Source organism: Amphibalanus amphitrite, unplaced genomic scaffold (genome assembly GCF_019059575.1).
Source record: "Amphibalanus amphitrite isolate SeventyFive unplaced genomic scaffold, NRLGWU_Aamphi_draft 000532F_arrow, whole genome shotgun sequence".
In the NCBI taxonomy this organism is placed as follows: domain Eukaryota; kingdom Metazoa; phylum Arthropoda; class Thecostraca; order Balanomorpha; family Balanidae; genus Amphibalanus; species Amphibalanus amphitrite.
Window position 1 is genome coordinate 69,231 of NW_024882026.1, and position 25,847 is coordinate 95,077.

Sequence of the window (25,847 nt, forward strand, 5' to 3'; positions counted from 1 at the left end):
CGTCAAAAAAATAATATTTTTCTGCTCATCTGCATTTGACCAAAATTAGGGTTCTAGCATGTCTGGTTATTTCAGGTTATGTTAGGTTATATGTAGGTGAGTTTAAAACTTAAACAAGCTCTAAGACATATATACGGGCTTCATCTGAGATTAATATTGAGCTAGGGGTCAGGTTACCCACCTTCCTGTCAGGTCAAGATACTTGACACACCCGACACACCATACTGCTATCTGAGGCGGCCCAGGAACCAGCTCAGGCAATTACAATGAAAGTCAACAGTCGTGCGGGCATTACACCACCCCGCATTAAAATCTCATCCAGTAACTAGTTAATGACGATAATCACGCCGCCACAGACCTTACGAAACATATTGATTCTGTGATATTGATATTCCGAAAAGAATATCCACAATGATTTATAGCGAAGGTGTTCTTACGCAGCTGTGACATAAGATGCGCATGCGAAAAACACCCGCTAGACCAATTGATGGCGAATGAACCTGTTGATGAAGAAATACTTGTCTTCCATTGGTCTGTGAACACAATCTGCAGGAAACGCAGCATACACTACAGTAAAATTTTGCAGGAAAATCTGCAGAAAGTAAGCAAAATGCAATTTTAACATATTTAGCCAATGAGTCTGGCCGATCTGTTGATATATTCCGATAGATATTGAGCACGGTCAGTCATCTTGAAAGAATTACGGTCCGACTCTCTTTATTTTTAAAGCAATGACGCATAAAAGAATTATTGAAAAATAGACAAAAATATTTTCTTGGGAGGAAAAGTGGGACTAGCGTTAAGTTAAAAATCAAAATAAATACACTGATCGAGACTTCGCTTACAAAAGTATATATCAGTGCATTTTCGCATCGAATCTCTCTCAAACATGAACAAACTTGGGCAAAAACAGCAAGATCGCCTGTTTTGTCAATTCACACATTTTCAGATTTGGGGGCAATTTTAAAGTTGATGGCCAATGTTTTCAAAGTCAACATTTTTACAGTAAAAAATACAGCTATTTTTCTTCCAAATTCATTCATTTGTAGAGTCCGACTCTCTCTTGTTTTCTCGCAGTTCCCGTTGTGCTCTGAGAGAAACGACCATGCGTTTGGTTCACTTCAAGACTGCAGAATTTGCACTTGAATTTTGTGCCGTGTGGAAGACCAGAGGGAGTCAGCTAATTTATGACAGAATGTGCTTAAAAAATGACTGGTGAATAATATATTTTGTCAGTGTCTGACAAACATTTATATTTTAAATCACGCTCTTCAGCTGTCAAGTGAGTTCCAAATGGCCTAAATTGTCAGCTGTTTATCATCCTAGGTCAGCTCAAGGTCACAGATGTCAGCTGAAGAAAGTGGTGACCATTGGCCCCGTGTTGAGCGGACAAACCGGTGTTACCTAGTATTCTATGTACCGTGGGGGTCGCCAGAGGGCATAATGTGTCATGTCACGGGAATAGTTGACAGTCCAGGTGTCTGATCGGGTGGTGACGCACAGTCGGCCAGGCAGAGGGCAATGCGTTATTGTCCAGAGCGTATGCTTGAGTGACGGCATGGATAAAAAGACTGAATAGCTGGTTGTAAAAGTCACAGCTTCAGAAGAGAAAGATGAAAAGAAATTCCACTTCGTGAGACATATGTCAGCTAAAAATGCCACCTAACATAATCATCACCTTCCAGTGTGCCTCCCCAATATAGGTATGCAATAACACTGTCTGCCCCTTTGCCCCCTTATTGATCGGTTACTCACCAGCCGATATACCAGGGCGGACCATCCGCTGCGGCCTCCACCCTGCCCTCCAGCACCTCTTCCAGCGACTCCAGCGGCGAGCGGAACGCCAGGAACTGGCACCCGTCCTCCGATACAGAGGAAGCGTTTGCGCCGACTCGCGCGTACAGGCGACGTAAGAAGGAGAGGTTGACGCGCCGCCGCGCCGGCCATGTCTCGGTTGCGCCGCTTACCAACACGGGCCGGCCGCGGTAGGCGTGTGCGGCAAACCCGGCGCGGTCGGGACGGTGCAGGCGGACGGGCAGCTCTGCTGAACAGATGTCGCAGCTGGAGATGGGCCGGGTGGTCTCCATGAGGGCGAAGTTGTTTGGTACGAGGCAGGGATTGGTGCCCAGGGATTGACGCAAGCATGGCCAGGTGACGAGAATGAGCACTGTAGTAATGGAAAGGAGCAGCAGAAAGGATAGAACGGTCTGTGGAAGTTCAGGCTGCTGTGATTTCTGCTGTTGGCTGTCAGCAGTGAGGTAGTTTCTCCAGAAGAGAAGCTGCTGTTGGCTGCATCCCTGAAGCAGTTGGAGGCACGTCTTCCTCATGGCGAAGCAGTTGTGGGGCAAGTGCCGCATTCTGTGGCACTCTCCCATTCTAGTGACTTGCTTCTGCCACAAGCAGCTATCACATGACCATGAGATGTGATATGCTTATTGCTCATGCATTTGTATTTGTATGTGGTGGACTCTGCAACACAGTCATAAATGGTGAAAGCAGGTAAGTGAATGGATAGGTATAGATGCAAGACTTCAGCCTTCACAAAAACATCTAAAAAGTCACAGTCTAACTGCAATCTGCATCCAGCCTCATTGCTTAAGAGGGTTTACTGATGAGAAACCAAGTCAACCAAATGCAATTTTTTTAACATTTTCTGCCACATGGTCAATTCACAATATCATTCTGATTCTGCCCTTTAGACTTATTCTTAGGCCAGGCAATGTAGAACGGAATTGATGAACAGATATTAGTTCAAAAATAAAAATTGCCATCTATCCAACATTGATTACCTATTTTTGGGGTGTTGGAGTCCCTAACAGCAAAAAATATAACTTTTTTCTTAGTGGTTTTAAGTTGACATAATACAGTAAAATCAAGTGCAAATGCAGCACACTGCAATTTGAATAACTACAGGGCAACTACCCTTTCCACCCATAAAAACTGGAAAAATTCACAAAATAAATATGTGAAAGGAAAGCAGACATGCTTCTAAGAAAAGTGACAATGACAACACATATCAATATACTCAACCACCTGTTGAGCCACGCAAGGTTGTGTTACATTACCTACCTAGTTCAATCGGAGAAACTATGGTAAAATCTGCTATTTTTAGCAGTCTGCTATTTTTAGCAGAAATCTGCTAAAAATGGGTACGCATGTGACGTCATCGTACCCAAATATAGCAGATTTGGGTACGGCCCCATACAAAAGCAGATCTGCACCCTAATTGAAGCAAATGCGCATCAAATGCCTGGCAGATTCATGATGAGAATAGTGCTGAGAGTGTTCTCTGCTATTTTTGTTCAGATCCGACTATTTTCAAATTCATTATTTGAAAATAGTCGGATCTGAACAAAAATATCAGAGGACATTCTCAGCACTATTCTTATCATGAATCTGCCAGGCATTTGATGCGCATTTGCTTCAAATAGGGTGCAGATCTGCTTTTGTCGGGGGCCGTACCCAAATCTGCTATATTTGGGTACGATGACGTCACATGCGTACCCATTTTTAGCAGATTTCTGCTAAAAATAGCAGACTGCTAAAAATAGCAGATTTTACCATAGTTTCCCCGACTGAGTTAGGTCTGGTTAGATTGTTTTTGTATTTCTGCTTGAAGTTTACAGTTGTTTAGGAGCGTATGAATTGGAATGTGTTAACCAATTTCTAGGATGATTAATTGCGGTTAGTATGGCATAATTGTGCCAGTAAATACTGGCGCAATTATGCCATACGAACTGTGTCAGCCAAGGCAGCACAGTACACCATCTTGGTACCTATCTATCTTCGCAAAACAGCAAAAATATGTCCACAGTGACAGTATATAAATTGAAATAAATATGTCAATGTAGAGTACTTTGACTTTCAATGTTTATTCTTGGTTTATGCATGGATTGGTATCTCTTATGTTTATATACTTGGTCTTATATGTCTCTCTTATCCATGGATTATGCCGATTATGCAAGTTTATGCTACGAACTATTTTGTCTCAAGAGCGTCATTAACGATTGAATAATCAGCTTCCATATTACTACCAAATGCTGTGGTAGCAAAGTTGAATTTCGATCGGGGTCAAATTCAACATGTAACGGAAGTTAGCCCACATTCAGCCCACATTCGGCCCAGCCCAGATTGGGGCTGCCAAATCTAGGGAAAAATCTAGAAATCTAGGGAAAAATCTAGAAATCTAGGGAAAAATATAAAAACCGTTTTACGCCTAAACGGCTGGACGAAACTGAAAAATAAGACCACCATTTGAAAGATCTCTTTACCCCGGACCTAATGATATGGTTAAATACCGGATCAATTTAACCAAAAGCATGATTTAACCAGGATGAAAATTTTCGGTCAATGGGGCGGCCCCTACGATTTTCTTCAAAATCGGCATGGTGATACTACAGGCCCAGATGATCAATCTGGCTGAAGAAACCCCTATGGGCATTGAAATCTATGGGGTAAAAACGCTCTTGGAAAGTTTTACCCACGCATTTCTGGCAAGTGTATCGCACGCATCCCCCCAAAATGGGTATCATATGAAAGCCCATGAAAACCCAAACAAAATGGTGGGGTAAAATTTACCCATTACCCAATCAAGGGTAAAGTTTACCCAAGATGAAAATTTTCGGTGAATGGGGCGGCCCCTACGATTTTCTTCAAAATCGGCATGGTGATACTACAGGCCGAGATCATCAATCTGGCTGAAGAAACCCCTATGGGCATTGAAATCTATGGGGTAAAAACGCCCTTGCAAAGTTTTACCCACGCATTTCTGGCAAGTGTATCGCACGCATCCCCCAATATGGGTATCATATGAAAGCCCATGAAAACCCAAACAAAATGGTGGGGTAAAATTTACCCACTACCCCATCCAGGGTAAAGTTTACCCAAGATGAAAATTTTCGGTCAATGGGGCGGCCCCTACGATTTTCTTCAAAATCGGCATGGTGATACTACAGGCCGAGATGATCAATCTGGCTGAAGAAACCCCTATGGGCATTGAAATCTATGGGGTAAAAACGCCCTTGGAAAGTTTTACCCACGTATTTCTGGCAAGTGTATCGCACGCATCCCCCCAATATGGGTATCATATGAAAGCCCATGAAAACCCAAACAAAATGGTGGGGTAAAATTTACCCATTACCCAATCAAGGGTAAAGTTTACCCAAGATGAAAATTTTCGGTCAATGGGGCGGCCCCTACGATTTTCTTCAAAATCAGCATGGTGATACTACAGGCCCAGATGACCAATCTGGCTGAAGAAACCCCTATGGGCATTGAAATCTATGGGGTAAAAACGCCCTTGGAAAGTTTTACCCACGCATTTCTGGCAAGACTATCGCACGCATCCCCCCAATATGGGAATCATATGAAAGCCCATGAAAACCCAAACAAAATGGTGGGGTAAAATTTACCCATTACCCCATCCAGGGTAAAGTTTACCCAAGATGAAAATTTTCGGTCAATGGGGCGGCCCCTACGATTTTCTTCAAAATCGGCATGGTGATACTACAGGCCGAGATGATCAATCTGGCTGAAGAAACCCCTATGGGCATTGAAATCTATGGGGTAAAAACGCCCTTGGAAAGTTTTACCCACGCATTTCTGGCAAGTGTATCGCACGCATCCCCCCAATATGGGTATCATATGAAAGCTCATGAAAACCCAAACAAAATGGTGGGGTAAAATTTACCCACTACCCCATCCAGGGTAAAGTTTACCCAAGATGAAAATTTTCGGTCAATGGGGCGGCCCCTACGATTTTCTTCAAAATCGGCATGGTGATACTACAGGCCCAGATGATCAATCTGGCTGAAGAAACCCCTATGGGCATTGAAATCTATGGGGTAAAAACGCCCTTGGAAAGTTTTACCCACGCATTTCTGGCAAGACTATCGCACGCATCCCCCCAATATGGGTATCATATGAAAGCCCATGAAAACCCAAACAAAATGTTGGGGTAAAATTTACCCATTACCCCATTCAGGGTAAAGTTTACCCAAAATGAAAATTTTCGGTCAATGGGGCGGCCCTTACGATTTTCTTCAAAATCGGCATGGTGATACTACAGGCCGAGATGATCAATCTGGCTGAAGAAACCCCTATGGGCATTGAAATCTATGGGGTAAAAACGCCCTTGGAAAGTTTTACCCACGCATTTCTGGCAAGACTATCGCACGCATCCCCCCAATATGGGTATCATATGAAAGCCCATGAAAACCCAAACAAAATGGTGGGGTAAAATTTACCCATTACCCCATCCAGGGTAAAGTTTACCCAAGATGAAAATTTTCGGTCAATGGGGCGGCCCCTACGATTTTCTTCAAAATCGGCATGGTGATACTACAGGCCGAGATGATCAATCTGGCTGAAGAAACCCCTATGGGCATTGAAATCTATGGGGTAAAAACGCCCTTGGAAAAATTTACCCACGCATTTCTGACAAGTGTATCGCACGAATCCCCCCAATATGGGTATCATATGAAAGTTCATGAAAACCCAAACAAAATGGTGGGGTAAAATTTACCCATTACCCCATCCAGGGTAAAGTTTACCCAAGATGAAAATTTTCGTTCAATGGGGCGGCCCCTACGATTTTCTTCAAAATCGGCATGTTGATACTACAGGCCCAGATGACCAATCTGGCTGAAGAAACCCCTATGGGCATTGAAATCTATGGGGTAAAAACGCCCTTGGAAAGTTTTACCCACGCATTTCTGGCAAGACTATCGCACGCATCCCCCCAATATGGGTATCATATGAAAGCCCATGAAAACCCAAACAAAATGGTGGGGTAAAATTTACCCATTACCCCATCCAGGGTAAAGTTTACCCAAGATGAAAATTTTCGGTCAATGGGGCGGCCCCTACGATTTTCTTAAAAATCGGCATGGTGATACTACAGGCCGAGCTCATCAATCTGGCTGAAGAAACCCCTATGGGCATTGAAATCTATGGGGTAAAAACGCCCTTGGAAAGTTTTACCCACGCATTTCTGGCAAGTGTATCGCACGCATCCCCCAATATGGGTATCATATGAAAGCCCATGAAAACCCAAACAAAATGGTGGGGTAAAATTTACCCATTACCCCATCCAGGGTAAAGTTTACCCAAGATGAAAATTTTCGGTCAATGGGGCGGCCCCTACGATTTTCTTCAAAATCGGCATGGTGATACTACAGGCCGAGATCATCAATCTGGCTGAAGAAACCCCTATGGGCATTGAAATCTATGGGGTAAAAACGCCCTTGGAATGTTTTACCCACGCATTTCTGGCAAGACTATCGCACGCATCCCCCCAATATGGGTATCATATGAAAGCCCATGAAAACCCAAACAAAATGGTGGGGTAAAATTTACCCATTACCCCATCCAGGGTAAAGTTTACCCAAGATGAAAATTTTCGGTCAATGGGGCGGCCCCTACGATTTTCTTCAAAATCGGCATGTTGATACTACAGGCCCAGATGACCAATCTGGCTGAAGAAACCCCTATGGGCATTGAAATCTATGGGGTAAAAACGCCCTTGGAAAGTTTCACCCACGCATTTCTGGCAAGACTATCGCACGCATCCCCCCAATATGGGTATCATATGAAATACCATGAAAACCTAAACAAAATGGTGGGGTAAAATTTACCCATTACCCCATCCAGGGTAAAGTTTACCCAAGATGAAAATTTTCGGTCAATGGGGCGGCCCTACGATTTTCTTCAAAATCGGCATGGTGATACTACAGGCCGAGATCATCAATCTGGCTGAAGAAACCCCTATGGGCATTGAAATCTATGGGGTAAAAACGCCCTTGGAAAGTTTTACCCACGCATTTCTGGCAAGTGTATCGCACGCATCCCCCAATATGGGTATCATATGAAAGCCCATGAAAACCCAAACAAAATGGTGGGGTAAAATTTACCCATTACCCCATCCAGGGTAAAGTTTACCCAAGATGAAAATTTTCGGTCAATGGGGCGGCCCCTACGATTTTCTTCAAAATCGGCATGGTAATACTACAGGCCGAGATCATCAATCTGGCTGAAGAAACCCCTATGGGCATTGAAATCTATGGGGTAAAAACGCCCTTGGAATGTTTTACCCACGCATTTCTGGCAAGACTATCGCACGCATCCCCCCAATATGGGTATCATATGAAAGCCCATGAAAACCCAAACAAAATGGTGGGGTAAAATTTACCCATTACCCCATCCAGGGTAAAGTTTACCCAAGATGAAAATTTTCGGTCAATGGGGCGGCCCCTACGATTTTCTTCAAAATCGGCATGGTGATACTACAGGCCGAGATGATCAATCTGGCTGAAGAAACCCCTATGGGCATTGAAATCTATGGGGTAAAAACGCCCTTGGAAAGTTTTACCCACGCATTTCTGGCAAGTGTATCGCACGAATCCCCCCAATATGGGTATCATATGAAAGCCCATGAAAACCCAAACAAAATGGTGGGGTAAAATTTACCCATTACCCCATCCAGGGTAAAGTTTACCCAAGATGAAAATTTTCGGTCAATGGGGCGGCCCCTACGATTTTCTTCAAAATCGGCATGTTGATACTACAGGCCCAGATGACCAATCTGGCTGAAGAAACCCCTATGGGCATTGAAATCTATGGGGTAAAAACGCCCTTGGAAAGTTTTACCCACGCATTTCTGGCAAGACTATCGCACGCATCCCCCCAATATGGGTATCATATGAAAGCCCATGAAAACCCAAACAAAATGGTGGGGTAAAATTTACCCATTACCCCATCCAGGGTAAAGTTTACCCAAGATGAAAATTTTCGGTCAATGGGGCGGCCCCTACGATTTTCTTCAAAATCGGCATGGTGATACTACAGGCCGAGATCATCAATCTGGCTATGGGCATTGAAATCTATGGGGTAAAAACGCCCTTGGAAAGTTTTACCCACGCATTTCTGGCAAGTGTATCGCACGCATCCCCCAATATGGGTATCATATGAAAGCCCATGAAAACCCAAACAAAATGGTGGGGTAAAATTTACCCATTACCCCATCCAGGGTAAAGTTTACCCAAGATGAAAATTTTCGGTCAATGTGGCGGCCCCTACGATTTTCTTCAAAATCGGCATGGTGATACTACAGGCCGAGATCATCAATCTGGCTGAAGAAACCCCTATGGGCATTGAAATCTATGGGGTAAAAACGCCCTTGGAAAGTTTTACCCACGCATTTCTGGCAAGTGTATCGCACGCATCCCCCCAATATGGGTATCATATGAAAGCCCATGAAAACCCAAACAAAATGGTGAGGTAAAATTTACCCATTACCCCATCCAGGGTAAAGTTTACCTAAGATGAAAATTTTCGGTCAATGGGGCGGCCCCTACGATTTTCTTTAAAATCGGCATGGTGATACTACAGGCCGAGATGATCAATCTGGCTGAAGAAACCCCTATGGGCATTGAAATCTATGGGGCAAAAACGCTCTTGGAAAGTTTTACCCACGCATTTCTGGCAAGTGTATCGCACGCATCCCCCCAATATGGGTATCATATGAAAGCCCATGAAAACCCAAACAAAATGGTGGGGTAAAATTTACCCATTACCCCATCCAGGGTAAAGTTTACCCAAGATGAAAATTTTCGGTCAATGGGGCGGCCCCTACGATTTTCTTCAAAATCGGCATGGTGATACTACAGGCCGAGATGATCAATCTGGCTGAAGAAACCCCTATGGGCATTGAAATCTATGGGGTAAAAACGCCCTTGGAAAGTTTTACCCACGCATTTCTGGCAAGTGTATCGCACGCATCCCCCCAATATGGGTATCATATGAAAGCCCATGAAAACCCAAACAAAATGGTGGGGTAAAATTTACCCATTACCCCATCCAGGGTAAAGTTTACCCAAGATGAAAATTTTCGGTCAATGGGGGTGCCCCTACGATTTTCTTCAAAATCGGCATGGTGATACTACAGGCCGAGATGATCAATCTGGCTGAAGAAACCCCTATGGGCATTGAAATCTATGGGTTAAAAACGCCCTTGGAAAGTTTTACCCACGCATTTCTGGCAAGACTATCGCAAGCATCCCCCCAATATGGGTATCATATAAAAGCCCATGAAAACCCAAATACCTATATTGGGGGGATGGGTGCGATGCACTTGCCAGAAATGCGTGGGTAAAACTTTCCAAGGGCGTTTTTACCCCATAGATTTCAATGCCCATAGGGGTTTCTTCAGCCAGATTGATGATCTCGGCCTGTAGTATCACCATGCCGATTTTGAAGAAAATCGTAGGGGCCGCCCCATTGACCGAAAATTTTCATCTTGGGTAAACTTTACCCTGGATGGGGTAATGGGTAAATTTTACCCCACCATTTTGTTTGGGTTTTCATGGGCTTTCATATGATACCCATATTGGGGGGATGCGTGCGATACACTTGCCAGAAATGCGTGGGTAAAACTTTCCAAGGGCGTTTTTACCCCATAGATTTCAATGCCCATAGGGGTTTCTTCAGCCAGATTGATCATCTCGGCCTGTAGTATCACCATGCCGATTTTGAAGAAAATCGTAGGGGCCGCCCAATTGACCGAAAATTTTCATCTTGGGTAAACTTTACCCTGGATGGGGTAATGGGTAAATTTTACCCCACCATTTTGTTTGGGTTTTCATGGGCTTTCATATGATACCCATATTGGGGGGATGCGTGCGATACACTTGCCAGAAATGCGTGGGTAAAACTTTCCAAGAGCGTTTTTGCCCCATAGATTTCAATGCCCATAGGGGTTTCTTCAGCCAGATTGATCATCTCGGCCTGTAGTATCGCCATGCCGATTTTAAAGAAAATCGTAGGGGCCGCCCCATTGACCGAAAATTTTCATCTTGGGTAAACTTTACCCTGGATGGGGTAATGGGTAAATTTTACCTCACCATTTTGTTTGGGTTTTCATGGGCTTTCATATGATACCCATATTGGGGGGATGCGTGCGATACACTTGCCAGAAATGCGTGGGTAAAACTTTCCTAGGGCGTTTTTACCCCATAGATTTCAATGCCCATAGGGGTTTCTTCAGCCAGATTGATGGTCTCGGCCTGTAGTATCACCATGCCGATTTTGAAGAAAATCGTAGGGGCCGCCCCATTGACCGAAAATTTTCATCTTGGGTAAACTTTACCCTGGATGGGGTAATGGGTAAATTTTACCCCACCGTTTTGTTTGGGTTTTCATGGGCTTTCATATGATACCCATATTGGGGGATGCGTGCGATACACTTGCCAGAAATGCGTGGGTAAAACTTTCCAAGGGCGTTTTTACCCCATAGATTTCAATGCCCATAGGGGTTTCTTCAGCCAGATTGATGATCTCGGCCTGTAGTATCACCATGCCGATTTTGAAGAAAATCGTAGGGGCCGCCTCATTGACCGAAAATTTTCATCTTGGGTAAACTTTACCCTGGATGGGGTAATGGGCAAATTTTACCCCACCATTTTGTTTGGGTTTTCATGGGCTTTCATATGATACCCATATTGGGGGGATGCGTGCGATAGTCTTGCCAGAAATGCGTGGGTAAAACTTTCCAAGGGCGTTTTTACCCCATAGATTTCAATGCCCATAGGGGTTTCTTCAGCCAGATTGGTCATCTGGGCCTGTAGTATCAACATGCCGATTTTGAAGAAAATCGTAGGGGCCGCCCCATTGACCGAAAATTTTCATCTTGGGTAAACTTTACCCTGGATGGGGTAATGGGTAAATTTTACCCCACCATTTTGTTTGGGTTTTCATGGGCTTTCATATGATACCCATATTGGGGGGATTCGTGCGATACACTTGCCAGAAATGCGTGGGTAAAACTTTCCAAGGGCGTTTTTACCCCATAGATTTCAATGCCCATAGGGTTTTCTTCAGCCAGATTGATCATCTCGGCCTTTAGTATCACCATGCCGATTTTGAAGAAAATCGTAGGGGCCGCCCCATTGACCGAAAATTTTCATCTTGGGTAAACTTTACCCTGGATGGGGTAATGGGTAAATTTTACCTCACCATTTTGTTTGGGTTTTCATGGGCTTTCATATGATACCCATATTGGGGGGATGCGTGCGATACACTTGCCAGAAATGCGTGGGTAAAACTTTCCAAGGGCGTTTTTACCCCATAGATTTCAATGCCCATAGGGGTTTCTTCAGCCAGATTGATGATCTCGGCCTGTAGTATCACCATGCCGATTTTGAAGAAAATCGTAGGGGCCGCCCCATTGATCGAAAATTTTCATCTTGGGTAAACTTTACCCTGGATGGGGTAATGGGTAAATTTTACCTCACCATTTTCTTTGGGTTTTCATGGGCTTTCATATGATACCCATATTGGGGGGATGCGTGCGATACACTTGCCAGAAATGCGTGGGTAAAACTTTCCAAGGGCGTTTTTACCCCATAGATTTCAATGCCCATAGGGGTTTCTTCAGCCAGATTGATGATCTCGGCCTGTAGTATCACCATGCCGATTTTGAAGAAAATCGTAGGGGCCGCCCCATTGACCGAAAATTTTCATCTTGGGTAAACTTTACCCTGGATGGGGTAATGGGTAAATTTTACCCCACCGTTTTGTTTGGGTTTTCATGGGCTTTCATATGATACCCATATTGGGGGATGCGTGCGATACACTTGCCAGAAATGCGTGGGTAAAACTTTCCAAGGGCGTTTTTACCCCATAGATTTCAATGCCCATAGGGGTTTCTTCAGCCAGATTGATGATCTCGGCCTGTAGTATCACCATGCCGATTTTGAAGAAAATCGTAGGGGCCGCCCCATTGACCGAAAATTTTCATCTTGGGTACACTTTACCCTGGATGGGGTAATGGGTAAATTTTACCCCACCATTTTGTTTGGGTTTTCATGGGCTTTCATATGATACCCATATTGGGGGGATGCGTGCGATACACTTGCCAGAAATGCGTGGGTAAAACTTTCCAAGGGCGTTTTTACCCCATATATTTCAATGCCCATAGGGGTTTCTTCAGCCAGATTGATCATCTCGGCCTGTAGTATCACCATGCCGATTTTGAAGAAAATCGTAGGGGCCGCCCCATTGACCGAAAATTTTCATCTTGGGTAAACTTTACCCTGGATGGGGTAATGGGTAAATTTTACCCCACCATTTTGTTAGGGTTTTCATGGGCTTTCATATGATACCCATATTGGGGGGATGCATGCGATAGTCTTGCCAGAAATGCGTGGGTAAAACTTTCCAAGGGCGTTTTTACCCCATAGATTTCAATGCCCATAGGGGTTTCTTCAGCCAGATTGATCATCTCGGCCTGTAGTATCACCATGCCGATTTTGAAGAAAATCGTAGGGGCCGCCCCATTGACCGAAAATTTTCATCTTGGGTAAACTTTACCCTGGATGGGGTAATGGGTAAATTTTACCCCACCGTTTTGTTTGGGTTTTCATGGGCTTTCATATGATACCCATTTTGGGGGGGATGCGTGCGATACACTTGCCAGAAATGCGTGGGTAAAACTTTCCAAGGGCGTTTTTACCCCATAGATTTCAATGCCCATAGGGGTTTCTTCAGCCAGATTGATCATCTCGGCCTGTAGTATCGCCATGCCGATTTTGAAGAAAATCGTAGGGGCCGCCCCATTGACCGAAAATTTTCACGCTGGTTAAATCATGCTTTTGGTTAAATTGATCCGGTATTTAACCATATCATTAGGTCCGGGGTGAAGAGATCTTTCAAATGGTGGTCTTATTTTTCAGTTTCGTCCAGCCGTTTAGGCGTAAAACGGTTTTTAGATTTTTCCCTAGATTTCTAGATTTTTCCCTAGATTTGGCAGCCCCAATCTGGGCTGGGCCGAATGTGGGCTGAATGTGGGCTAACTTCCGTTACATAAATTCAACAACTGTTTATTCGAAAAAAAGAAGAAAAGCATTTGGGATAGTCTTCGTGAATAGAACCCAGATTCTTAAATTTAACAGATTTATTCACTCAATTTGTTCAATTCCGCCTGCTCTTGGAGTACCTACTTCCGGCGCACGTGCAATAGCAACAGATGCAAGCGGACGCAATGGCTGTTCATCAGTCGTTTTGCGATCAGCGTACTTGTATATTCCTGGCCATCCTTTACCTCTGATTGGTGAATGGCGAAAGATGAAAGCTGGTTACCAATGAGAGGCCGGGGAGCTGCAGATGGTAGAACAGGAAGCGTGTTGCTAAGGAAGCGTGATGGCACGTGCAGCGCGTGCAGCGTGTAAACAACACTACGGTCGTCAAGTTAGATGTAAGTGAATCCTAATCTATAATCTAAGATTCGGAATCAGGTGAGCCCCTACGATTTGGACCAAACTTGGTCAGTGGATAGTACGTAACGTCTTGATTACGATGCACCCAAAATCTAAGCTCGGCCCGCCATATTTACGAAGTTACGGATGTTTGAATTTCAAGGTCATTCGGGAGAGCCCCTACGATTTCCGTCAAAATTTGTGTACGGACACACTAGATGCTCCTCATTACGAATATCACAAAATTTAAGCTCGGCCCGCCATATTTACGAAGTTACGGAGGTTTGAATTTCAAGGTCATTTGGGTGAGCCCCTGCGATTTCCGTCAAAATTGGTATACGGACATATTACATCCTCCTCATTACAAATATCATAAAAGTTAAGCTCGGCCCGCCATATTTTTCAAGTTACGGAGTCACAAAGTTACGGAATTTCAAGGTCATTCGGAGAGCCCCTCCGATTTTCGTCAAAATTTGTATGCGGACACATTACATGCTCCTCATTACGAATATCGTAAAAGCTAAGCTCGGCCCGCACTATTTCAAAAGTTAGAGCTGTTTGAATTTCAGTGAGTTTCAAACGTCAGTAACTTTTGAAATAGTGCGGGCCGAGCTTAGCTTTTACGATATTCGTAATGAGGAGCATGTAATGTGTCCGCATACAAATTTTGACGAAAATCGGAGGGGCTCTCCGAATGACCTTGAAATTCCGTAACTTTGTGACTCCGTAACTTGAAAAATATGGCGGGCCGAGCTTAACTTTTATGATATTTGTAATGAGGAGGATGTAATATGTCCGTATACCAATTTTGACGGAAATCGCAGGGGCTCACCCAAATGACCTTGAAATTCAAACCTCCGTAACTTCGTAAATATGGCGGGCCGAGCTTAAATTTTGTGATATTCGTAATGAGGAGCATCTAGTGTGTCCGTACACAAATTTTGACGGAAATCGTAGGGGCTCTCCCGAATGACCTTGAAATTCAAACATCCGTAACTTCGTAAATATGGCGGGCCGAGCTTAGATTTTGGGTGCATCGTAATCAGGACGTTACGTACTATCCACTGACCAAGTTTGGTCCAAATCGTAGGGGCTCACCTGATTCCGAATCTTAGATTATAGATTAGGATTCACTTACATCTAACTTGACGACCGTAACAACACTTCAACTTGTCAGCCATTGGCGTTTTCGGTGGCGGGGGCATGCAGGTAGATGGTTTGGGGCAAGTTGGGGGGGGGGGGGATGCGGGGCATTGTATTGATTAAGATGCAAAATATGGATTCTTCAGATACCGTACGTCAGATAGGTATATAGGGCCTTGGTCAGATAATATTGCACCAATTGTACCTACTTTCAAGGGTGAGTTTATTCTTTTTATGCTGTCGCCCTCGCGTTTGAACTTGTTTTTTATGTTCATCTGATGTTTGCAGGTAATTTAGGCACCTTTATCCATTTGTACCTTGTGTGTGATATGATGATTGTTAAATAAGGGAACAGATCCTCTTTGCTTAAACTAAGGCAACATCCTCCATACTTATTGTTATCTTGCAGGCTGGGTCCTGGGACGCTGGGTGATGTCTGCCAATGATCAGATGGAGACGTTACCAGAGCCTTCACTGCAAAAGAGGATTATTGTCCACCCAGCTTTCTGCAGCGTGTCTTCGTCTTGAGTAAGTACTAACCTTTTTTGTATTAGGGCAAGGGTTTCCGGATTTTACAAAAAAGTATGTGGCAGTTGTGCCGATGACGGGTCATCGTCAACTTTGCCATGAAACAAATCTCAACATATCCCCTGCAAGAAGAATGGATTCCGGTGACCACATGCTTACTGCCATCACAAGTGACCGGACGGCGACTGCCACCTCCCCCTATCCCTCCGCAGTTCGCAACCACTCCCCTCGGCCTGCCGCGTTGGCTGCCTCCTCGTGCCAGGCTTCGGTCAGTGCTACCAGCGTCCAGCGGCTCTCAAACTTTTCCGCTCAACCGCGGCTGGGATAGGTGGCGCCTTCCTTCAGAGTCGCGATACTTTCAAGAGAGACTATACTATGTGTATTGGAGGGGGCACTTACCACGGTCGCCAGCGCCCAGCTCCCTCGCTTTTCATTGATATTTGGTTTGTGGTCATTGATTGTGGTCGGGCATTTCTGTACACTCGTGCATCATGCACGGAGCCAGGCCACCCGACATTCACAAACGTGAAAGCCATACGGTGGTCGCACACTGCCGTCAGGTTCACTGAGGTGAAACCCTTGCGGTTGATATACCGTTCTCCGTGATCAGATGGCATCGGTATCGGTATATGGCTGCCATCAATGCAGCCAACCACTCCTGGAAAGCCCGATATGTTTTCGAATTCGCTCTTGGTTTTGCGTAGATCTTCAGGCCACTTGATGTGTTGGTCCATACTGGCTGTGCAATGTGCATGTCTGACAGAAATGGATGAAGACCTGCCATGCGCTCGACTTGGAAACCCCAAAACGATCTGCCACCTCACGAAAGGAGTCGAGGTTGCCCAACACCCACAGACTGAAGAGCACTTGATGGTGTGGAGGAAGGTCTGTCTGTGGCTTTATCTCCCTGGCATACAGGACAAGTAGTTCCTCGCACAGACCCACCCCGGGAGACACGAAAATTACTTCTAAAGCTGTCTTCAGTGTATCGCGGTACTACTTCCTCCACATAGTCGCCGACCTTTGCATGCTGGTGCCTGAAATACAAAAGCAAGCAATATTCATTACACAGTCAATCATGCATTGTTTGGCTCACATTTCCCTTTTTAATTATTTTGTGACATTCACTGGGATTGTGAGTATTTCATGTTTGGACAACATGCGTATACAACTGTTCAAAGAATAAGCATTAACTCATATCTTTAACCCTCGCCCATGTGGGGGGGGGGGGGGGTGCAACTGAGGTTTTTCTTAGCTACACGCCAAACCGTTTCAGATAGCCTGCTCAAATTTTCAATATCCTCTGGGGCATCCTTTGCGCAACTTTTGGTATTTTTTGTCAAGGTCATGTCAGGTCGAGTTACGACGTCATAAAGGGAACAACCTCCGGCCAGATTTACGCTAAATTGGAGATTGCTTCACATTGGTATAAATGCCGACTGACCTGACACACTGATGGATTGTTTTAGAATCACAACTGGCTGATTTGACATTGGCACAATGTCCGTTGACATTTTGAAGGTTACTAAAGGTCAAGGTAAGGTCAGTGACCTCGGTTGACCTGTAATGACTTCTTGCACTTGTATGCCTTTTTCGGCTATTTTGATGCCCTGAATTCGAATTTGCTATCCATTTCAGGCATCGTCGGTTGTTTCTTGTAGTTAATTTTGGGTCAGGGTCAGGTCAGTGACGTCACACGCCTGACGTGACCTAATGCACAAATTAGAGTTATGACATCGAAATACACACCATACGATAGAGAATTGATCAAGAATCACGATAGTGAAGGTTTCAAGTCGATATCTCTTACCGTTTTGCCGCAATCGGCGCGGAAATCTGAAAAAGTTAGATTTTTTTCTTCGAAAATTTGACCTTTGACCGGTCATAGTAGGTCAAATGTTGACCTAGGATAAAAAATATACCACCAATCGCGAGATCTCGTTGAGAGCAATCCGTTGGTCTTTTCCGCTAAGCTCTACGACGCTCCGTTTTCAAACGCCGGGGGGGGGGGGTCTCACCTTCGCCCCTGCATGGGCGAAGGTGGCAAAACACCGTTTACGGGCGAGGGTTAAAGGAAATAGTTCACTTTCACGAAATTATTTTTTTTGCAATGGATTTATGATTTTTTATGTTCAAAATGATCAGCAAAGAAAATAAAACCTATTTATAACAAAAGATTATTTTCTATATTTTGATATAAGAAGAACTTTTCAGTTTCTGTAAGGCACAGGCGATCCAGTATGAAAAGAGCATGGGTTCCGAAAATTCTTCAGAAACTAGAGAAATTATCGCGGCCACCGGCATTTGGGCGATCTGCTGCAGCTGCTGAATGTCCTTATTGATCAGTACGAGAATTTCTCTAGAGTTCTCGTAGATAATTTCTCTAGTTTCTGAAGAATTTTCGGTACCCATGCTCTTTTCATACTGGATGCAAATATATGCAAGGCACACATCCTCAACGCAAGACACCTTTTTCGGGACGAGAAATAGAATATCTTTGCCTAGGGTGATCGTTGGGCTGTAAAAGCTCCTGATTTATGCTCGTCTCAGCCCAGGCTACGGAACTGCTATTCCAGTTCAAAACCCATGTTAAAAAGTGAACTATTTCCTTTAAGCTAAAATCATCTCAAGTTGACGTCACGCTCCATCCAACTAACTCCATCTAAGTCCTCCGTCTAACCGTACAAGACCAAAAAAGTTACTATTTGCAGGCGACCAGGAAACGTGGGTTATCATCGAGTATGGGCACCACCAAAAACATTATCCAGGTGCGGCACAGTTTACGCAAAACTGCGCCAAACTGTGTTGCTAAGCTGCGCCAAACTGCACCGCACCTGGATAATGCTTTTGGCAATACTCGATAATACTCGAGGATAACCCACGTTTCCTGGTCGCCTGCAAATGGTGAATTTTTCGGTCTACTACGGTTAGACAGTGACATGTTTACTACCCCACCGCTTCCTAACCTGTGGATATTTCTTTCTGAAATTTTAACACGTCAAATGTTGATTCATTATGCATCAACTGCGAGCGCTTAATCTCGAGACTTAGGTATCATTTAAAGTACACGTAATTTGCGGTTCAAAATATTCAGTTTCATACAAACACCCTGTACATAGGTAGTGGTAGGTACTCATTATTGCTTGATATCCAAAAGCTATTTGGGATAGAACAAATAAAATACTCTTTTTTTAAAGGGTGTGAATAAAAAGAATAACAAGTTACCTTCCTCCATCCTGGTGATGATTGATTACAGCTGTCATTGCTTGCGCCATGAGATCATCATGTTCTTCGTCTGAAGAGTCATTCAGGATTAACTCAACTGCTAGCCGTCTCAGCTCGGCTCGTTCTGCCATGATGGATATACCAGGCGTCAACTTCAGAACAGTTCCTGATAAGTAAAATACAAAAGCAATATCAACTTAGGCTTAAAAATGCTTACTGAAAATCAATATCAATCAACGCTGTCACACACCATCCAACTACTTGCACTGGGCCAACCCAAATAACCCAAACAAAATCCCACGAACTCATCTTGGCGCAGTAGTGCCGATCCGTGAAATTGGCGGTATGGAATATCCCTCTCCGAACGCAACACGGGGAATTTTCACGATGACGGGGAATATTCCGCGCTCTCCGAACGTACCATAACTTCGGTGACTGCTATACCAATGCTACCGCTACTGCCGATGACGCCGCAGGAGTAGGTGGCACCTCACACACAGCGCTTATGGATTGGGTCGGTTGGTAGTTGGTTGAATTCACCATGTACATGCCGGTACAATGCGGCATCGTGTATGACTGGCTGTCTCCCGGCCACGGGCATCACAGTGTAGAGGTGTAGTAAAATTTATACATCAAACACCTACACCTGTTATAATGAAAAGACTACCTCACAGATCAAGGCTCTATTCAACAAAAGTCTGCAGCAGTTCACAACATCTGCGACTGCAACACACAACAGAGAACCACTTAGATTCAAATCAACCTAGCCAATGACCACAGAAAAACGGTTCACACCACGCCCGTATGGTGTGTAGTCTCTTAATTATCTCTGAAGATCACAACAAACTCACTCGTAAACATATTTTTTTGTGAAATGATCTCACGCACAAAGATCTTTGGACCACTTCAGACACAAGAGGTGTGCCTACTGCCTACCGCATAGTCTGCGGCCGAACACTGCCGCAGCGCTTGAATCACCTAGGGAAGCATAATGAGACGTTCAGCGTGATAACGGGTTATTTGCTTCATCAAATGTTCATGCAGCTTGTTGCACATTTGAGAGGCTTCTCATGGCTAAAAAATGTGTATCAGATAGAGCGTGGCGAGGTCTTTGCATTCGTTCCGCCAAGTTGCCGTCCAATGTTTCCGTCGTAAGGTCGTCATTCAGCCTTTCGATTTGTCATCTGGCTGTGTCTTCCTCATCACTGGTGGGACGCTCTAGGTCAGCCTCGTATTTACCTATTCTTCTGTGTCTTTCACCGTCGACGTTGATTGCAAATGATCATTCACGTCTTGAAGTGTTGGTGTTCCGGTTTGTATCGTTTGGTAATCATCGCGCCCAGCGACACCACGCAGATTCCGCGTCCGTCACCACTCACCAGATCGTATCACTGTCGATTCAGGTCATCAGAATCATTCACGGTCATCAGAAGGCGGTTGCGTCATCACCTACCAGTTTGGTCAGTGGTCACCTCTTTGTCTTGGTCACAAGCAGACACAGACAAATGTATATTGTTCATTTTGACAAATGTTCAGTTTAATGAAAAACAATTTCAAATTCTCTGTATTCAATGATGCACATACATACATGCATACAGGTTTATTTGACCACGTGACAGTCAACGACTGGTAAAAAGGCCGTACATGAGCTCCTGTGCAATGGTGGCACCACATGAAGTGAGAAGCATCACAAAAATTCAAAACATAGTGCATTTCAAAAGAGCTCCGAGCATATCTACGTGGGGATCACATCCTGTCCATTAGATTTATGAGTACAGGCACAGTGGACTTTTTATACCGCTCAGTTTATAAAGTTTTGGCCCGCGGTACGACAAACTTTCGCTGCCGGCGCAGAGGGCGCCTCACATTTGCCAGCTGCTCGCCCGGGTACAGTGGGTGGGCGGGGTTGGCGAGGATGTCGGCCGCCAGCTTGCAGAGGGCAGCATCGCGACGTTCACTCAGCGTCTCGAGGTTGAGGAGCTGGCAGGCAGAGGCGTAGTCTGTGTAGTTTTCGTATCCTATCATGATTTTGCAAGCTCTTTTCTGGACTTGCTCGATTGCTTGTGCTTGTTGCTGTGTCAGTCCCGTGTGCCACAGTTGAGAGCAGTATTCCAGACACGGACGAATGAAGCTGATGTAGACGGCGCGGATATCGCTCAGATCTGCATGGAACTGACGGAGAACTGTGAGCATGAACAGCCTGCGTGAGGCGTTTTTTGTGTGATATGATTTGTATTTGCCGTCCACTTTAGGCCAGAAGTAATATGGACGCCGAGAAGTTTCATGGTAGGGACGACAGGTACTGGTTCGTTGTTAATGATTACTGCGCCGTCCATATCCGTGTTGTGAGAGAAGTTGCAGATGAACATATGACACTTTTTTTCCGTTGATCTTCATGAGATTGTTCTCTGACCATGTTTCCAGAGTGGATGCGGCCGTCTGGGCTCGCTGGAGGACAATGTTTGCGTCTCTTGCAGGCGACAGGATGCCGATACTGAGGTCGTCCACATACTTCCACCGATGATTTTGATGCACATGGAAACAATACTACGCAGTATGCATATACTGCATCTTCCCTGTAAATGCACAAACGGTTTTACTTGCAGAGCTCGAATTGCATTGGATGATGATTTGTCCGCGCATGGAAACTGATGGAAGTGGTGGCAGATGGGTTGATATGAGCTATCGCAATTATCGCATAGTTGTGCAGGTGTTGTCGCATAATCGTTGCATATTTGAAGTAAGTCATTGATACATCACTTGCCTCCCACACAAACACCAATCTAGAGAGTACCGGAAGCAGCCGAATGCGGAGCAGTCATGCGAGAAGCAGAATGCGAATGCGAAGCTGTCATTGATGTGCATTGACACAAAATATATGACATTTCATGCATTTTTCATCGAATTGTCCTTAAGCTATCGTGGCGGATCCCGATGAATTCGACAGTCATCGCATATTCATCGTGTAATTAGGCGCTGAATGTGGCATTCAGCGCCTAAACGATTAGGCTCTGAAAGCGGCCTAACCAGTCGACGGCTTCCTATAGATGCAACGTTTTTAAGTGCAGTGGCGCACTAGCTATTAATTTACGATTGACATAAGGTACATAATACATATCGACTAATAGGTACGGGAACACGCCAGCATGTAACATAGTAGCGTTTTGTCTCCAACTTGCAATCATTTCCCTGGGATGAGTAAACATTGGCACTACAATACATACCCTGCAGTGAGAAAACATCAGCACTACAATACCTGTTATGATTCGTGCTTTGCTCGGCAGATCTCACATTGACGCGCTGGTGTGTCCTGCTGGTCAATCCGGCGCGATAATGCTTGAAACCATGTGGACCCTGTAGATCTCTTCAATGAAGAGTTCCAGGTTTCCAGCCCTTTCATCGCTTCTGTACACTAGTGACGTGCACGCCAAGAGTTGTCCAGACAACAAAATCACATTTGACGAAGCCCGTCACTCTGTACCTGATTGTAGTAGTCATGATCTTCTTTAAGTTGGAGGTTTTCATCCAAGAAAAACTTTTCCTCTTCTTGCACAACTTCCTGGATGGTTTGCCATTTATGTGTCCACGGACACTTCACCTCTAGGAGTGTATCCCCCACTATGCCATCTGGAGAGGCCCCAAGCATACCATCTTCAGAGAGGAAATCCCGCTCTCCTTCACTTTTCTTTCAGTGCAATTTTCATAGGCTCGCTTTCCAGCTGCTTCGTGGGTTCGTCCCATTTTACTGCTGCACTGCCAGATAGGTCATAGCCACCAAGGAGCCTTTTGGAATGCGATTTTGGATACCTTTCTCTAGTAATTGCCTTCAGGACGAGGCCAGAGTTGCTCGACGTTATCCTCCCCTTTCTGGCAACAAACCACTTCGGGTTTTTGACCTGACCACTGGCCAGCTGCTGGACCTTTTCTATCTCTTGCCTTGAAAGAGACAGCATTGCTAACATCAAATGAGATTTGTCAGCTGATACCTGAAACTCAGCGCCAGCTAGGATGCTGTCAATGTTTGGCACATTCTCTTCTGGAACAGACTGAGACTCTGGAGCCCACATGGCATCTGCGTGTCCAATGTCCATTGCCAGTCCACATTGCGTCTCCCTCACCTGCTCATACAACCATGCCAGTTGGTCCTCTTTGACTGAGCTCATCAGCAAAGACCTGTCTTCCTGGGGAACATCTCCTTCACTTCAGCGTGATGCAGCAGCACGCACATGTAGAATAACTCGCCGTGCGTAGGCGACTGGTAGACCAAGCGACCGATGCTCTGGTGCTCTTAATTATTATTCATATGGCGGATTGAGAAGCGCTATGGTATTGAAGCAGCAAGGTGGCCTAACATTATCAAATAGATCTAAAATATCCATAACTTTATCTCCGAATCCATCTTTACATTCCAATTTACGTTACAACATTGTGCGCTGTTTACACCATTGATATAAAAAACTTTGATATTTGTATCACGAACATGATACATATATTTGCATGGAACCACAGACATAGTAGATAGTGCATACTGCATAACATGTGAAGACGAATCCATAACGACTGCATTTTCATCATAGCAGGACCCGCATCATTTGGCAGCCCGATCAGGACGTAGTACTCCCGGCCCGTAACGTGTTTGCTCACCCGACAGTTTACTTTCTATGCCTACACATTTAACGGTGGGGGCTGCATATTAATTAAAGGAAGACTGCCACCTTCAAAAAGTTTTCTCAGATCGGCCTATGATTTATTCCCTGGACAAAACAAAATTTTAGAATTCACCTGACAAAGTATCATCACGTGAATCGCGAAAAAATGTCGATTATCATACAATTATCAATCGGTTAATGTCTAGCGACAATGTTTACACATCACTAGACTTCAAGGTCATAAGATTATTACATTTTATTTGAAAAAGTAAGGTATTTTATGATTTACTAATATATGATTTCATAAGAAATTGGCCATGTTTAATTTATTTTGCATTTAAGTTCGTAAAACATTTAAAAATCATGGCTCATTTGGAATGGGTCTGGCCCATGTTAAACCCCATTTCCCACACTTTTTTGGAAAAAATGAACTACTGAATATATAAGTTTAACTTTTATTTTGACACTCCAAAATTCTTCTCTGATCTCGAAACAATCAAAGTTTTGACATATATTTACCAAAAGATAAGAAAATTCATGTTTCAAAGTTATCGATAAACAGCTTAGAGATGTCGGTTTTCTTGGACTAAAAAAATGGCATCAAACTGAACTTTGGTCTCCGATTTCTCGCAAACGGGTTCGAATTTCGGAAAACCGACTTCAGTCTGGGACATAGGTGGCTCAGCTCTAGTGAAAACCGTTTTGTGGAAAAAAAAGGTGGCAGTCTACCTTTAAACCGTGAGCGGTACGAACACAGTGGTCCGTTAGAGATGCCAGCTGGTACTCTATGCATGCGTGTCAATGTAGCTGGAGCAGGTCAAATTCGCGTATCCTACGGATCGCGCGCTGCACGTGAATGTGCAAACAAGCAACTTCCTTGACCCGTGTGACCTCTTCCTTGGACATCAGAGCTTGGCTGCTGACTGACAATGGCCGCAATAGGCTGCAGCGCGCGTGGTTGACTCCCCGAGCCGGTAGCTCGGCGCCAGAGCGGAAAACTCCGCTCCCGATGCCTGGTAGCGGAATGTCACCACCAGGCGCTGCGTTGTGCTGACCGGCTGGCGGAAGGTGGTGGTCGACCGGGTGATTTGGTCTTCGATCAGTGCTTGGAGCAGATCGAAGGCCCCCTTGTTGACTCGGAAGTACTGGAGGTGTCGCTGGGGGTCGTTTCGCCGAAGCTCCTGCACTAAATTGTCGTACTCGCCCACCTCGTCGCAGTGCTGCAGCACGCCACTGACCCCATGTGCCGGACGAGGCGTCTGCGTTTCTCCTGCGCCCTCTTTAGTGTCAGCTTGAGGTACAGTATCGCTGCGGTCAGTTGAAGTGCGTACGGGTTATTTGGTGGCTCAGAATGCAAACTACTAAATGACCTCCTCTGGGCCAAGCGAACTTCTGGGAAGAGGCATAAATCTCCCTTTTTAGTACCTTCCTTTGATGCATCTTGAACATGGAATGAAACCACTTTCGTATTTCTTTCTTAACAATACAAATATGGAAAACCAAAGAAATCAAGTCTCAGCACTGGTTTTCATTTCCCACACGAATTTATGCATATAGAAAAACACCGCTGATTTGAAATCACCTCTCAACAGGTGCGGACATTGGGAGGCGATCTGTTCTTGGCGGCCCAACACTGGGAAGGTGTCCAGGATAGTGTCCCGGACAGCCTGGGAGAGCGCCATGCCACCAGCCCATGACCAGTGATGGTATTCATGGGTTACCGATGCCTATGGCTAGACCCCGTGTGGAAGCATTTTCAATTCACAGTTCCTCATTATGAGTCGTATGTCTATACTTTTTTTCCAAACTATCGCAAGTCAGAGACCAGCCGACCGAGCCGACCAGTCTGATTTCGAAACGTGCCAAGCCGGTGTTCGTTGATTTCTGTAAAATCCATCACTTTGCACGTGACAATTATAAAATCGATTTTCGGGCCGTGCGCCTTTTGAAAAAAAAAATGGACTATAGTGTCAGTCGATGCACAATTGATGTATCTAGAACATATCTGAACCGCATTCCGGTCGAGCTTTGCAAACTGCCCAACAGGTGGCGC

General features: G+C 44.8%; 1 protein-coding gene and 1 long non-coding RNA gene across 7 annotated transcripts in view; one reads left to right on the plus strand and one right to left on the minus strand.

The window, feature by feature from the left end:
* LOC122393370 (bifunctional arginine demethylase and lysyl-hydroxylase JMJD6-like) overlaps positions 1-14,232 on the minus strand; it is a 29,531-nt gene extending 15,299 nt beyond the window's left edge. Inside the window, exons 1-2 of one of the 6 annotated variants that reach the window (XM_043389318.1) lie at positions 14,096-14,232; positions 1,756-2,469 (exon numbers count right to left, since the gene is read on the minus strand). In XM_043389318.1, the coding sequence (XP_043245253.1) occupies positions 1,756-2,375 (620 nt within the window). In that variant the 5' untranslated portion in view covers positions 2,376-2,469; positions 14,096-14,232. The other 5 variants (XM_043389315.1, XM_043389316.1, XM_043389317.1 and 2 more) reach the window with 5 other exon arrangements.
* A 1,216-nt stretch (positions 14,233-15,448) lies between these two features.
* Positions 15,449-25,490, plus strand: LOC122393372. Its single transcript, XR_006258685.1, has 3 exons — positions 15,449-15,609; positions 15,802-15,920; positions 25,387-25,490. It is a non-coding gene; the product is annotated as an uncharacterized LOC122393372 (long non-coding RNA).
* The last annotated feature ends 357 nt before the right edge of the window (positions 25,491-25,847 follow it).